Here is a 14,791-nt window from a genome sequence, read left to right as displayed (position 1 = left end):
CCACATTTCATTTTTAATCTCACGTTCAACATTTAAAATTCATCTTTTAATTTTTTAAATTTCATAATCTGAAAATAATTTCTTTTGACGCCTGTAAATGAAAAATCTGAACTGTCTTAACTTTTAGGGTGTTTGAAAGCTTCCATACTCTATCTAAGCTCGTAATCTACTTCCTAAACTATTCTCATTGAACCCCAGACTAATAAAAAAAATCGAATCATTAAAGATTTCAAAGAAATCACTTCGTTATCACTTTCAATTCTTTTGTATTAAACGTTGAGAAGAAGTATTTATTCGTGGTTGCATCTCTGCACATGTGGTGTGTGCACAAGCAAAGAGAAAGAATGTTAACCCGTGAACTCGCAGCATAATCGTTCCAGTTGGTGGATTGTCTGTGAGAGAGTTAATTTGCAAATTTAGCCTCTCCTTTTTCTTGTTCCGGCGCAGCACTTTGCAGTTGAAAGAGCTTTTATCTTCGTCTTTTACGTAAAAAGCCAATCAAGATTATGAGGAGAGACCCATTAAATTTAAATACAATTACCTGAATGACGACAAATTTCCCGCCAAACAAATTGTGGAACCGCAAGAAATGTAAAAGGGGGTCTTATTGGCAGGGAATGGGGGTTAATTTTCTTAAAGAAGAAGCTTTTTTGCTTTTTTATTGAATCGTCTTTTTTTTTTCGGGAGATCGTTGGTGTTCCAGGTGAGTGCCCATCAACCGTACATGTAATACGAAGCGACCATTCACATGGCAAGAGAAGGCAAAAGAGAACTGCAAAAGGCTAATTTTGTGCAAAACATTATGAACTACAAATGCATTTTAATTACCTTTCGTTGGGGAAGATAATTAATAATAATAACTGCATCGTACCGCCGTTCCATGCGCTATCTGCAATTTGTTGTCGTACACCATGCACGTTTATGTTGATTTTTTTGTTGTTGTATTTCTTCCACCAAGTTGATCTCAAGAGCGAGTTGCTCGCCTTTCAAAAGTGATTCATCATTTCTGGTCTTCTTAATTCTCTCTACTTATTCATATTTCTTTTTTTTTGCATCCATGCGTTCTCTTCAATCTAGCTAATCATTGTATATGCAATGTACCTGCGCATGATCTGCTCAATCCCACACAAGAATCCTTCTTAATCTTCTATTTCTTCCTCTATGGTAAATGCTTATTTTCCTTTTCATTCCTTTTTGCATATTTTGTTGCAAATGTTGCAGAAGAAAATTCATTTTCCCACGTTAATGAAACCACAGCGCAAATACCATTCGGTTGTGCAATCAATCAATATCCGTGCACACACCGCATTTGAAATATGCCTCAAGACAGGTTGGAAATAGTTCAAATTATCAAAATACACAACGCGCCAGTGAATTTGCGGGATTGGCAGAGAGTAATTTTGAAATGCGAGCATGAAGAAAAATTTTGAACGCACGCGAAAAAAAATAGATCAAATTACTCGCGATCTGTGCAAGATCAACAATTGCGGCCCACATGTTTTGAATCACAGCAATTGCTACACGAATGGGTACCGGCTTCCGCAGGGAACTGCCCGCAAATACCACGTGGTCGTGTAAATATTTGAAAAACGATAGTTATGGGCCTCATACGGCACCATCGATGCGGCAATCGAGGAGTGACCCGATTTGAAAGACGCGCAACTTTGTGCCATGTACCCCAGAAAGTAAGATGAGAGTGAGCAGGAAAGTTTCTGGCCTTTTACTTGAAGAAAATTCGAAAATTCGTCTTAAAACAGATAAATTTTATTTTAAACAGATTTGTAGCATAGAATGCTTCAGGATTGGTTCAAAACTTAACTTTAGAGAAATTTAAACAAAAAAGGGGTTCAGTCATTTTGATGTTCTAATAATTCTTTCATCTTTAAATCTTCTACTAAAATTACTGAAATTTCAACAAAAAAAAGATTCGCTGTCAAAGTCCAAAAGCTACGCCCACATTGTACAATGTACATTATTTTGTGTTTCTGCTCATAAAGCAAATGCATTAAAGCTTCATTGTTGAGCTTAACTAAATTCATGGATAGAAAATTAAATAAAATCTTTGATTGAAGCACATGTGCATATGCTTCATGTTGAAAAGAAAAATAAAAGAGTGTGGTTTCTTTTTTTTAAGTTATCTTTTTTTTTTTAAATTTCTTAAAAAATTTTATTCAAACATTATTCGATCTCACTGAGGGTTTTATGCTTTATCCTAACTTTGCGCAATGAACATCAGCAATATTTTCCGTGATCTCAAAACAAATCGACATGCCCGAAGATCATGAACCATATTCCTATCTTTTAACACAGGAGTATGGTTCATTATCTTCGGGCGTGTCGAAATAAAGTCCTTTAATTTAGGGGTTAGATTTTCAGGTAATCATCGATTGAAGCATATGCTCTTTGCACGAAAATAACTTGTTCTGAAGTTCAATAAGGGCGTGGTTTCTTTATTTCTAATAATTTTTCTTCTCAGTTGCCTGCATGCTCGAAATCTTATCTTAAATTCTCTATAAACTCATATTATCCATGATTGAAAGCTTCAATATGAGTAAAGTCCTTTTAATCTTTTAAAGAATTTCTTCTATCCCTAATAGTGAGGCCAGAAACTTTTCATCCACCCCCAATTCACGCAAACAAACGCGTCTGGCGAAAGCGTTTCCGACGCACAAACATTTCGCACATTCGGTTAAGAAAAAAAATTATCTGCACACCAGCATTCCAAAATGGCATGGTGGGCTCCCATATGTGTTGCATGTACCACACAATAATCGGGTGATCTTGCGAGCCTGAGCTCATGCCCCAATCGAGATCATTTGGTGTGTAAAAGAGGCATCCGAGGCAGGCCCCATGAAGAGATCTCCGGCATGTGCGTAAGATGATCCATCAAACGGTGCTGGTGCACAAATTGAGTCGGGAAAAATGCCCGGCAAATCAATTTTCATGCCTATTCAATCTCTTCGTGTCATGTTTAAAGAGTTTCCCATGAGATTTTCTTTTCATATAACGTGCAATAAATCACAAAAAAACCCAACACACAATGCCTACCCGAAGTAGAGCATGGTGCGGGGATTTTTGATTAACTGCAACATGCGCAATATGTACGAATTGCCAGCAACATGATTGTTAAAAAGAAAATTTATCTCCTAAACTTTTGTTTGCATTGAGATGATTTAATGCATCAAAGTGAGAATAATTTTTTTATTCTTCTGATTTATATAAATTAATTTATTGAGATTTTTTTTCATGGTGTTGGACAAAGTATAAGAATAAATTCTTCGCTCTGAAGAAAACCTTCTTACGACTTGCAGGCGTCAAAGCGGAATTTGCAATAAAATTTACCGCCTCACGAGGGTCCCAACAACTTTTATGAAGCACAGAGGGATTAAACCATAATATAGCATAAAACGGGCTTCTTTTGCCATGGCTCTGTGTGCGCAACTTCTTTCAAGAAAGAAAAAAAATACTTTCTTAACACAAACACACTCCTGTGGATCTACTCTGCATCTTCGTCTCTTTATACACCCCGTTGGCAGAGTGAAAATTGAATTTTATGACCTGCAGTTGACCACAAAGAATGTTAACGAAGTCACGCCCTCGGCGAGGATACAAAGCGGAAGATCACAAAAAAATCACAAAATGCGGGAAATTTAATTGTCATACCAACTGCAAAAAGGAAAAGGGGCCTCTGCGCGAAAGTGCCCTGAACCGCGCGATACAGCGCGCAAGAACTTAATTAGAACAATCAAGAAGTCAGTCAATCATGAACAAGCATATAGAGAATAAACAGACTTTGAGGTGTGTGCGCTACACAGCATGTTTTCCTTTCCTTTGAGATCGCATAACAGCACCTCTTGAAGATCCACGAGCAGTACGCTGTGCACTACACAATATGTTGGTCAGTGAATTTTGATACAGAGAAAGTTGGTTGTCGGCAGATAATCTCGCAGTCAGTTATTCAATATGATAACCAATATGTATTTTGCTACAGCTTGTAATCTTTCCGTTGCAATATTCAATTATGCGATTATTTAAATTACCCACGAGATATATAAATATAAATATTAATTAAAATATTCATTAAGACATTACTGTTTAACATTATAATTTTTGTATCTTTTATAGCAGATGGGATTTGCGCCAAAGGGTGCTACACAACACTGCTTGTCTTGTCTATCATGTAACGCTACATCAGATTTAGACGCTAGATGTCATCACAGTATGTATTTTACAATTCTATTTGTGAAATAATTCTTTTTTTTTTTTCAAAATGGCTCCGATTTTTGAAAGTTTTTCATTTTTTAAGGTAATTTAGAATAATTCTACAGAGTTAGAATGTTAAAGACAGTTGAAGAAAATTTAAAAATCATCTCAATGAATCCTATTTTATCAAAATCGGTTGAGAAATACGCTCTTGAGAGCACTTTGAGTATTGTGAATGTAAAATATTGGGTTTGTCGAGCTATACCCCATTATGAATTAAAAGGAACAATTGTTTGGTGAATAGAAAGTAATTTTTTAGTCATACAGTTTGTTTTTAAGGTTTTATTCAAACGTCAAAACTTAAAATTTATTTTCGTTCCCCCTAATGATAGACGATAAAATTTAAAGAAAATGATTTTTCTTTTATATAATTTTAAAAAGAAATAGGGGCCTGGCTAGACGTTAAATTGTACTCTACTAATTTTTTTAACGGCCTAATAAGAAAATTAATCCACGAAATTAATTTTTACAATCCAAATGAACTTCAAAATGTGCTACTAGTTTTCCTAAATTGCTTTTCAATTTTTCATTTTAATTATCTCCACAATTTTCATTTTGGGGGTGTAGTTCGACACACCTTGAAATTTTTAGTCTTCACAAGAAAATCTTTTTATAGATGAATTTATTTTATGAATGATTTAAAAAAAAAAGCTTTCCAGCCTTCCCATCAAATATCATTGAAGACACCGAAGCTGTAAAAGATCCAAAATACACGGACGTGCCTTGAAAAGTTGATAAATTCGCCAAGACAAAAAATTCATTTCGCTTTCAGTGAGGTTCTTGCATATTAAATGAGAATTCTGTGTGACTTTTCGTAATCATGCGGATAAATCCCAAAATATTTGTATGCTGAAAACTAAACATTTACATAAATTTTCATTAAATTTATAAACTCCTTCAAGTCAAAACACAATTCATACTAACAAGAAAATTTTAGAGCTTTTTTAGAGAAGAATTTCTAGTAAATTTTTAAAGCAGGTTTAGTACGCAAGATATTGAAGATATTGGACTAGATAAGGCGGGAAATTGGGGAAGTGGAACGTTTTGCAAAAAAAAAATCAAAAATATCCAAAGAATAAATTCCTCAAGAAATCAATTTTTATTGACATCCAGTTTTATCTGGTTTAGTGATGCTTTTAAGAGTTTCGCGCGAAAAAAGAGAAGTTTAGCTGCAAAAAACGACCTTATAGAGTCCGCCAATCAATAAATGTTCAATTTTTCGCTCATTTTTGTACCATGAGACTTTTTTTTTCTTCATCGTTTCTTAATAAATTTGCCCCCTCAAACTCAAATGGTGGAGCAATTAAAGTAAATATTTGTACAACAAGAAGAGAGAGAAGAATTACTTTGCAGAGCCAAATGGTTTTGCCGGCTTTTGTAAATTAATTGAATCATTTGGATTTGTGTTATATTGTTCCAATAAAGAGATGGGAATTTAAAGAGGGAAAATACTCCCATTTTCGCTCATTTCTAGAGCATACTAAATTTTATTTTATACACCATTAATGACCCACCGTAAGAATTCCCCTGCAATAAACCCCATCATAGTGCAATTTGATTCAATTTAATGACCATTTCAGACCACCTCTCTCAATCGGCACTGACTTGAGGAGTTTAGTCGGATACAGTTAATCTTGCGAACTCATCAAATCACCTTTTGCAGGTATATTGGCTTAAGATGGACTGTGAGAAATTCCATCCTTCCGCTAAGTATTGCATGTGGAGACAAGAAAAAGTAAAAGAAAAATCAAATGAAAGCACGATGAGTATAAAAATAGCCCATTAAAGGAAATACTGACTGAGCAATGTGTTTTATTAAATATTTTAGTTAATATTCCATTAATTTTTTAATTTAATTTTGAGAATTCTGTAATTTTTAAACTGACTCAAATAAGTGCCTCAAATATGGCCCAATATTTGATCAAATTCTTGGTATGGTCTCCAAATCTATTTTAATTTAAGCGCTATGGAAGCCAACGAGAACTGTGGAAGAAAAAACTCTGTAGATGGGAGATTTTCTTAATCTCTATGAAGATTTAAAGAGCAAGAAGTTGTCTCACAAGATCATGTTGAGAAGGATTTTCTTCATTTTCCTCCAACTCAAATTAAAATGTGCAAAAGGTCACAGCTCTAGAGCATTCACATGTGAACATAAAACAGCATAATTCTCAAATATGTAAACGTCAATTTATTGCAATGACTTCCTCTTGCGTGGTAAAAAAAAGAAGCGCCAACAGTTTTATATTTCTCCCTCGTGCCGTATTAGCCATTTTTACGTGAACGAGCAAAATGCATTTCCCTTTATAAAACTTCTTTGCAAAAGAGGAGAGAAAATTGAATATTATTACTTGCATCAACGGTTAAATATAAATTTTGCATCGCTTCTCTAATCTTCTTCCAACTCTATGGTGTTGGCTCGCCAGCCACAATTAATTCGCGCGTTCCCCATTTAAAAGAAAAGAAATGCTCGCCGATGCACTCATACAGAGTTTTTAATTTCTTTTCACTTACCCATTAGGGAACTTTTTTTATATGACTCTTCCTGTGCGAAATTAATTCATCCACATGAGAGATATTTTCTCTTGCTTCATAAATTTTAAGCCTTTAGGAGTTAAGATGAAAAAAAAGAATTAATGTCTTTGGGATTGGTCTGGTGTAAATTCTACAGACGAATTAGTTGAGAATTTGCAATTTTGTGTGGGATTTTTAGGATTCGCAAATTAATTTATGGGATTTTCTTCCTCTCTCAGGGGTTTTAGCAAGAAGTTTGCCTTTCCTAAGGCTTAATAAATTTATATTTTATTTATATAGTGTGGGGGTGGATTGGAAACAGCTTTAGCCTTAGTTTTAAGAGTCAATAAGTCTTCATTTTATGAATTTAGGAAATTGTTTTATAATATTCTTGGTAGATTTAATGTTTTTTGTAAGAATGTTTATTGAAATCATTGAAATGGAGGAAGTTCTGGACTAAAATCTCACGTTTTGTTTCTTTAATTAATTTTTACTTGTAGTCTCGTTTCTGATAAAGACTTATTCAGGACCTTAAATAATTAAAAAAATATTTTTTATTCTTTAAATAATTTTAATTGAATGGAATTTTTTTCTTTTTATAATTGACTGTACATATTTTTAAATCACTCAAATATACCCCAGTCTCCTCTATACAACAGAATACAAGATACTGATTGATTTTCCTCATATTTTCATTAATATTTCTATAAAAAATGGGTTATTCCAAAATTAAGAATAAATACTAAAGTCTGAATGAGGGAACCTCTGATCCTTTCAAGAGAACCATAATAATCAACCCCTTTCAACGTTTAACAAGTGAGAAGAAAATTATGAACCCAAAACTGCTACCATCTTCCCTGTAAAGCCATACAGCAAAAAATATTCTTGATGAGTAAGAGAAATTGTGGTAAATTTAGAACAGAACACTAACATTGAAGATATTCGCTCTTTGGGTAACTCCATGCGCTGTGGTTGTTGGAAAAGGATATGGAGTGAGTTTTGTGATATGTTAGGCCCACTTTTTGCTCGATACATCAAAAAAAGAAAAGAGTAAAGAGCAAGAAAATTGCCGAATGTGCTTGAACAGAATGTTTATGTGCATGAGGCGCGATTTAAAATTAGATTTCTAAGGCTACGTCATGAATGTTTGTACTCATCAACTGTGAATTTACTTTCCATTTAGCATATGTGCTCCCCAATCTCTCACTCTCTCGCATAAAGGCTCGCACTTGGGCATACATATAGTTATGTACATAATGAAAATCCCTCGCGGGCGCACTCTTTTTTTCTTAGAGATTATTTGGGAGGTTTTGCAGGAAGGAATATTATGCTATGCTACATGTTGTATACGTTGTATATATTCTTTAGCCACACGCACGGTAAAGAAGAAGACCATTAAACTTCACTTATAAACTTTGTAGGTATCTATAGGCATTGTATGTACCTACATATGTACATATATATGTTTCCTCAAGCTCATCTTCTTTCATTGCAAACTCAATGGGCATATAGAACGCCATCAGAGATCAACGATGGGGTGTTGCGTAAGGCCGAAAAAGCGAACGCAAATCCTCCATACCGAGAGTTTGGCCCACTGATTGAGTGAATATTGAGCGAATAAATATTTAATTTTCAACTCGTATAGAGGAAGGATTTCTTAATGAGTTTGTTCTCACACCCCGAATATGCGACAAATGTAGTAAAAAATTTGCATACCGCGACAGTCAATGAGTGTGTGGCTGTGCACATGGGCAGTATGGCACATAATTGCCGGATCATTTGCCAGGTGACACACACTGTGCATGAGAAGATGTGCTAAATGACCCTGGCGAGTTGTAAAGGTGATGTCACGTCGCGGAGCAACAATTCAAAGCGCCAAACGAAAGGTATATAATGGTGCTAAAATCTTAAACCTTAAGGTGAACCTCACGATGAGATTCTTTTGTTGATAACATTTAAAAAAATCAGAAATCTTCTCAGGCAGGAATTTCCGTTAAAAATCTGGATTTGTATCTTCTAAAGAGTTTAAAGTTCATGATTCTGTGGGATTAATCGTAAAATCTTACGAGATTTTAAGAATTATACTGAAGAATAGCAAGAATTTTAATTAAAAGAGAAAAATTCGAATAATTGAATCAATGTTGTTGTAGAGAAATATGCTAAATAGTCCTACGAGAGCTTTTCTTAATGAAATTAAATATATATATTTTTTTTGTATTAATAAATTGATCTAAAAATTAAGAATTTCCAATAACCACTGACCCAGTTAGAAAAAGATTTTAGAATGAAAATTTCGGGAGAGACTTTTGTAAATCCATATGGCCCCCCGAAGAAGAAGAAGGAGAAAAAAAAGAGTTTGGATCCCCATCTGTTTGGCATTAAATTGTGTGAGCTTGCATGTGCCCCATGTAATTTCTCTTTTGACTCCAACCATATCGCTTTAAGAGCAAAGAAGTGTTGAGGACTATCGCGAGCGATAATCGGGCACAAGAAGCCAATGTAATGGAATGCCTTCAATTGAGCACTTCTTTGATTGCCTTCCATGCGCCGTGCAATCGGTTGACCTTTTAAACTTTCACTGGCATTTCAGCGAGCCATTCAAAATTTGTGCTTTTCTTGGGAAATTCCGGAAAATCTCTGTGCGACAAATTACTTTTTTTTTGGGAAAGATTTTTGAATTCTTTTTTTGGGAGTTCTTACTTGTAGTAGTGCCACGACGAGCTTCACTGGGTCACTGTGGAGGACGATTGTGCTGATTGTGGTGGTTCCAGAGAGGGTGGAGTGGTACCCAAAGGCCTCCAATGCTGCATCTGAATCCATTTTTTTTATTCCTCACTTTGTACGCACAAAAAAATCACTCAGATGAAGAAAAATGAGCCAAAATGATACACAAAGATTTGCAAAACTTTTATCCAGTTGATCACATAGAAAACATTCTTCGAATGAACATTTAATCTTCACACTTTTTTTTTACATAGAATATGGTACAGAATGTAAATAATTCCAGAGAAGCTCCCGAAAGAGATACTTGAAGCAATATTGTGGTGTAATAGCTTATCTTTCCGGGAAGCAACACATTCTGCCCATTTATGTGGAGCACTTGAAGCAATTTTATCCAAAAATACAATTTCTTTCGTTTTTTTTTGTGCCAATCACCCCCCGAGAGATCCGCGAGGAGAGAAATTAATATTTTTTCAAACAACAAAAAAAAAAACTTTGAGAGATGAGAAACACAAGCAGAGGAATTTAATGTTAATCCATAGACCTCGCGCACACCCCAGACGACCTCAGCACTCGCGATCACTTCAAGAACTGGCGGATCGAGAAAATTTGTGAAGAAGTTGCTGGCAGAGCTCACGGAGCAACTTGGCGCTCCCGCACACATTCAACGTTCGCTCAAAAAGCCGGGCACACAGAGGAAATTTATATTGAATCAATTCACAAAAACACAGAATCGCGAACATTGCAACAACCTTCCATCGGCGGGCCATTAATACCTGCGCGCAGCGTCTGCTGGCTCACCCGATGAAGATCAAGATCAGATTAGGGCAGTGATGATGCCCAAAGATTCATAAAAATTACGCACGCTTCGTTGAATTTTTAAATTAAAAATTAAAGCTTCGGAAGTGGAAGGAAAGATTGCGAAATATTCATTCAGATCACGAGATATTGAAGTTCTTATTAGAAGATTTTTAGAATCTTAATTGTTTATTCTTCTTTATTAAGTATTTTTGATTGAACAGAAAATTGAAAATTTGTGGTTTTTGTACAGATTTTTTTTCAAGAACTCTCAATTGAGTCTGATTTGTTTAAAATCGAACGAAGGAGTTCTTCAAACGAAGAATTAGGGGAACCTGGGGTAAAATGGTGAGTTTTTTTGGGAGATAATTTTTCTTGAGTTCCGTGGAAATATTTGAGTTTTCCCATGACGATCCCTACAGGAAAATTTCCGAGCTACAACTTTGTCTCAGACGATTTCTTTCTATCTCAACGGGAAAATGTATTTTCAGCCCATTTTCCAAACCCTCGCACTTTAACTGTTTTGCCCCAACTCTGGGGTAAAATGATGAATTGCGGTTTTTTGTTCGTTAATCTTAATTTAATGAAATTATTTTATAAATTAATTAATTTATTTATTATATAAATTTAAAAATTAAATCGGTAATCAATTTTTAAATTGAAATTAGAAGGAATTAATTATAAGAAAACTGAAACATTTAACTGAATGTTCGAAAACTTGTCGATCGTTGTAAATTGCTAAAATTTAACTTTCACCTCCAAGGACAATTTACCAAATATCTCCAGAACTAAAACTGACTTCCAACCTTCCAAATAAAAAGCTCCCAGAAGCTTTTATGGAATTCTGACTTCATCCAATCCAATTAATTTTCCTAATAAACTACACTATGCGACAAAAATTGCCGACAAGAGAAATTCCCGAAGATGAGAGAAAACATTTCATTGATGATGAATTAAATGCAAAACATCTCGCTCTGGTAAATGACATAAGAGATGGAAGGCCGCAAATAAAGCAATCAGTAGTTGTTATGGCTAATGAATTTTTATTGCTATTAATTTATTTAGAAAAAAAAACAAGAGAAAAACAATAATTATCATATAAGTTAACCAGATAGACCAAAGAGATATTTTTTCATCTTTCTCGTCCTCTTTGGCTGTTTTGATAATGAAAATGAAAAAAAAACAATCTTATGCATGCTAAATAACTCCAATATATATAAATTAAATAATAAAATATAATATTTTGCAAAATAAATTACGTGGAAAATGAAGTATAGAAAAAAAAGTTTGTAAGATGATTCCGCAAGAGAAAGTCTCTCTCTTTTGGAAAAATTAATAATTTTCTTTTTTTTTCTTATTTTATTTTTTGAATGAAATGCGTTAGAAAGTGGCGGAGGAGCGCGCGGGCACTCAGAAGCATCCCTTGATGGTTTGCTTGGTTATAAAGCTCTGATAGTAGCCATTCCATGTCAAGAAATCATTCGGATTAGCCTCACTCCTCACCTTCTCCACCCCATCGGCATCCTTCCGCCGTGGCAGGGCGGGTTTCCCATCTGTGAGAAGAACTTCCGAATCTGGGGAATTTCTTCCGCGACTCATTGGCTTCTTCCGCGTATCATCTGAGTCACTTTGCTCAGCAGGATAGAGTGGGGAGGCATTTGCTGGTGACAGGAAGCTCCTTTCGGACTCATCGAATGAAGCTGAATTTGAGGATAAACCGTGCAGCTTATGCGATGGAATGTCTGCCTCAATGTCCGAAACATCGGCAATATCGAGAGAATTCTTCTCTGAATCCCACCACGGAGATGCACGACATTCTGATGCTGTGTGGTAAGAGGATGAGCGTGATTGTGCTGTCCACGTGCAGTCTGAAGCTGTTATGAATGATTCGTCTTCAGTGGAGGATTTTGATGACTTTAGGCTTGAGTTCCAGTCCTGGAAGGAAAATTAAAAATTCATTTAAAACATGTTGAAATGCTTTTAAATTTTAGATTAATTAAATTTGAATAACACAGATGGAAAACAATTCAAATCGACTTTAAATCATAGAAATAATGTGCCTAAAAGAAACAGATTAATAGGAAAAATAAAAGCTCCAACAGATGGCGCCTTTCTCTTAAGATTTACAAACTAGATGGCGTGCAAAAAGGCGCTAAATTTAAATTTTAAACACAAATCAACTCACTTCCACTCCATTTTCGCCCTTCTTCTCAGCCACCGTCGTCTCAATGACCTCCAATCCGTGCTGAGTATCCCTCAGAACGCCATCAAGTGCCTCAGCCACCGTGGCGACGGTATTGAGCTTCTCCGAGATGGCTTCGCATGCAATGGCATTATCAGACGCCATCACTGTATTTGTATTTTCTCCCGATGACGACACCCTAGAAAAATGTCCACCACAATCAGTTTTTGCTCATTTTCTCCGCACTCGCGAATCGGCACACATTTGCACCACGAGAGAAATGCCGGGAGAAGAAAATATGTCAGCAAATTCGGGGAGGAACAAAACGAACGTGCTAAAACATTATTATTGGCACGAAGCGACAGTCTTTAAATTGAAATAAAATGAAATTAGAAAATCAGACGAGAGGCACGAACAGGCATTGAGCCAGACGCACAGCAATTATGCTTTTTCTTCTTGCGCGGGGATAATAAAATTAAGGCAAAAAACTAATAAATGCTCTGTTAATTTAATACACAAAGCCACATGTGGGATTGTATGAGAACACGAGCTTCTCTCAGCAACGGCGGACCCGTGTGCGGCAGGTACAAATCACGACATTATACTGGACTGCAAAGCTATACGTCGTCTCTCCTCTAAACGATTGATGCCACTTCGTCCACCCACGCGGTGATTTTTTTCTCGTCATTCTCAAATGGTTATTTTAGAGGTGGACACTCTTCTTCAGCCACAAAGTGGATCAATTTGACGATTTGGTGTACAATAGAACACTCATTTCTATTTTGGGCAAAATAGATTTTTTTTTTTGAAAAATTTCTTTCCTTCAAATTCTATTAGGGAATTGAGAAAAAAAAATTCTAGAAGAAATTCTATTGAAAATAATTTTACTTTCATTTAAATGAAACCATTTAAAAAAAACTTTTTAAGCTATAAACGCTATAAATTATTTAAAAAAAAATTCCATTTTTTCCTTTCAAATTGCTCAATTGTGCTTACTTTTAGGCGCATTCCGGATGTTAATTTAAGAAAATTACTTTTAAATATAAAAATGAAAAATTCGTGGTAATTTTAGCTGCACAGTGTAAATTTTATATCCACCTTGTCGCATTGAGAGCATAATGCACGCCTTGGTGAGAATAAATTATGCGCGGTGAGGCTCTTCGTGCCAATTGAGTGTAAATCGTCCGACAAATTAAATAAAATATTCTGTTCAACTCACCCATCGGCTTTGTCGTCCAAGATGAAGGCTTCCTTGAGGCGTGTTCGCAGTAATCTCCCAAGACGCACCATTCGGCCCACTTCCACGAGAAGTCTCTCCCGACACGCGAGATACTTCCTGAGACGTGCCCGCCGTCGATCTGGGTCATCGATGTCACTCGTTGTCTCCACAGCCGTTCGCAGCTCTTTCAGCTTCTGGCAGTGATCCTCCACACTTCGATGAAAGACCGCTGAGACCCGCAAACGCGTCATTTGCTCCTGACTGACTGTTTGGAGATTGCTCCAGGCACGCTGCAACTGCACCAACATGGCTGCATTTGTGGTTACATCGAATTTGCACGACTGCCTCAGCGTCAAGGATGCTTCCAGGAGCTGGCATCCGTAGCCATAGATGCTCTATTCCAGAAAAACATGAATTAGCTTCCAAAAAAAATAACAGATCAAGCATCAATCTCACCTTTGCAGTCTCCTGGAAGGCTTGGAGCTCCTCTTTTTGCGTCTGAATCTCATACATGTTTGATCCCACGTGAGAGTGCAGCTTTATCATGACACTGTAGAGATCCTCCATCCACTTTACAGCCACTGCAGCATCAGTCTCGTAGGAATGAATGAGGGCTACCTGTTCCAGCGTTAGCTTCTGCAATTCCACGCTGTCGATGAAGATATTCCTACGAGCTATGCTAGCATCGAGAATATCGCGAATATTGACAATATCCTCGCTGTAGTCAATCCCCACGTCACATCCTAGAGCATCCTTAATAGGCATAGCGAGCATATCGCTGAGTTTTTCTCCTTCTCTTATCAATTCTTTTTCAACTGTTTCTAAAAAATTGATTTTGTGGGAAAGAAAGAAGAATCATTAAACGTTGAAAAAACGTTATTTTGCTTTAAATTCATAAAATTCTTAAAGATTTTTAAAATGGCATAAATGTCTAAAAAATTGAATTAAATGTCTCAAAATGGCGTCAAAGTAGATCAGAATAAAGTCATTTCAAAATGGCGTCAAGGAGTGAAAAAATGACCAACTAAAGCCAAAAATACTATTATAAAAAAATGGCGACTTAGCTTCAGTTAGTTAGCAACAAAATGACGTATTAG

General features: G+C 35.9%; 1 protein-coding gene across 30 annotated transcripts in view; it reads right to left on the bottom strand.

Annotated features, from left to right (window-relative positions):
• The window catches only part of LOC129793468 (titin), a 165,947-nt gene that overhangs the window by 142,039 nt on the left and 9,117 nt on the right, over positions 1-14,791 (bottom strand). For 28 of the 30 annotated variants that reach the window (XM_055833524.1, XM_055833529.1, XM_055833532.1 and 25 more), the window contains exons 6-9: positions 14,151-14,515; positions 13,695-14,089; positions 12,479-12,674; positions 11,797-12,228 (exon numbers count right to left, since the gene is read on the bottom strand). In XM_055833524.1, coding sequence (XP_055689499.1) covers positions 11,797-12,228; positions 12,479-12,674; positions 13,695-14,089; positions 14,151-14,515 — 1,388 coding nt within the window. Of the gene's footprint in view, positions 1-9,474; positions 10,089-11,796; positions 12,229-12,478; positions 12,675-13,694; positions 14,090-14,150; positions 14,516-14,791 lie in introns of those variants that run through there. The other 2 variants (XM_055833505.1, XM_055833513.1) reach the window with 2 other exon arrangements.

The sequence above is a fragment of the Lutzomyia longipalpis genome, chromosome 3, assembly GCF_024334085.1.
Source record: "Lutzomyia longipalpis isolate SR_M1_2022 chromosome 3, ASM2433408v1".
In the NCBI taxonomy this organism is placed as follows: domain Eukaryota; kingdom Metazoa; phylum Arthropoda; class Insecta; order Diptera; family Psychodidae; genus Lutzomyia; species Lutzomyia longipalpis.
This window is presented reverse-complemented; position numbering and strand designations above follow the sequence as displayed.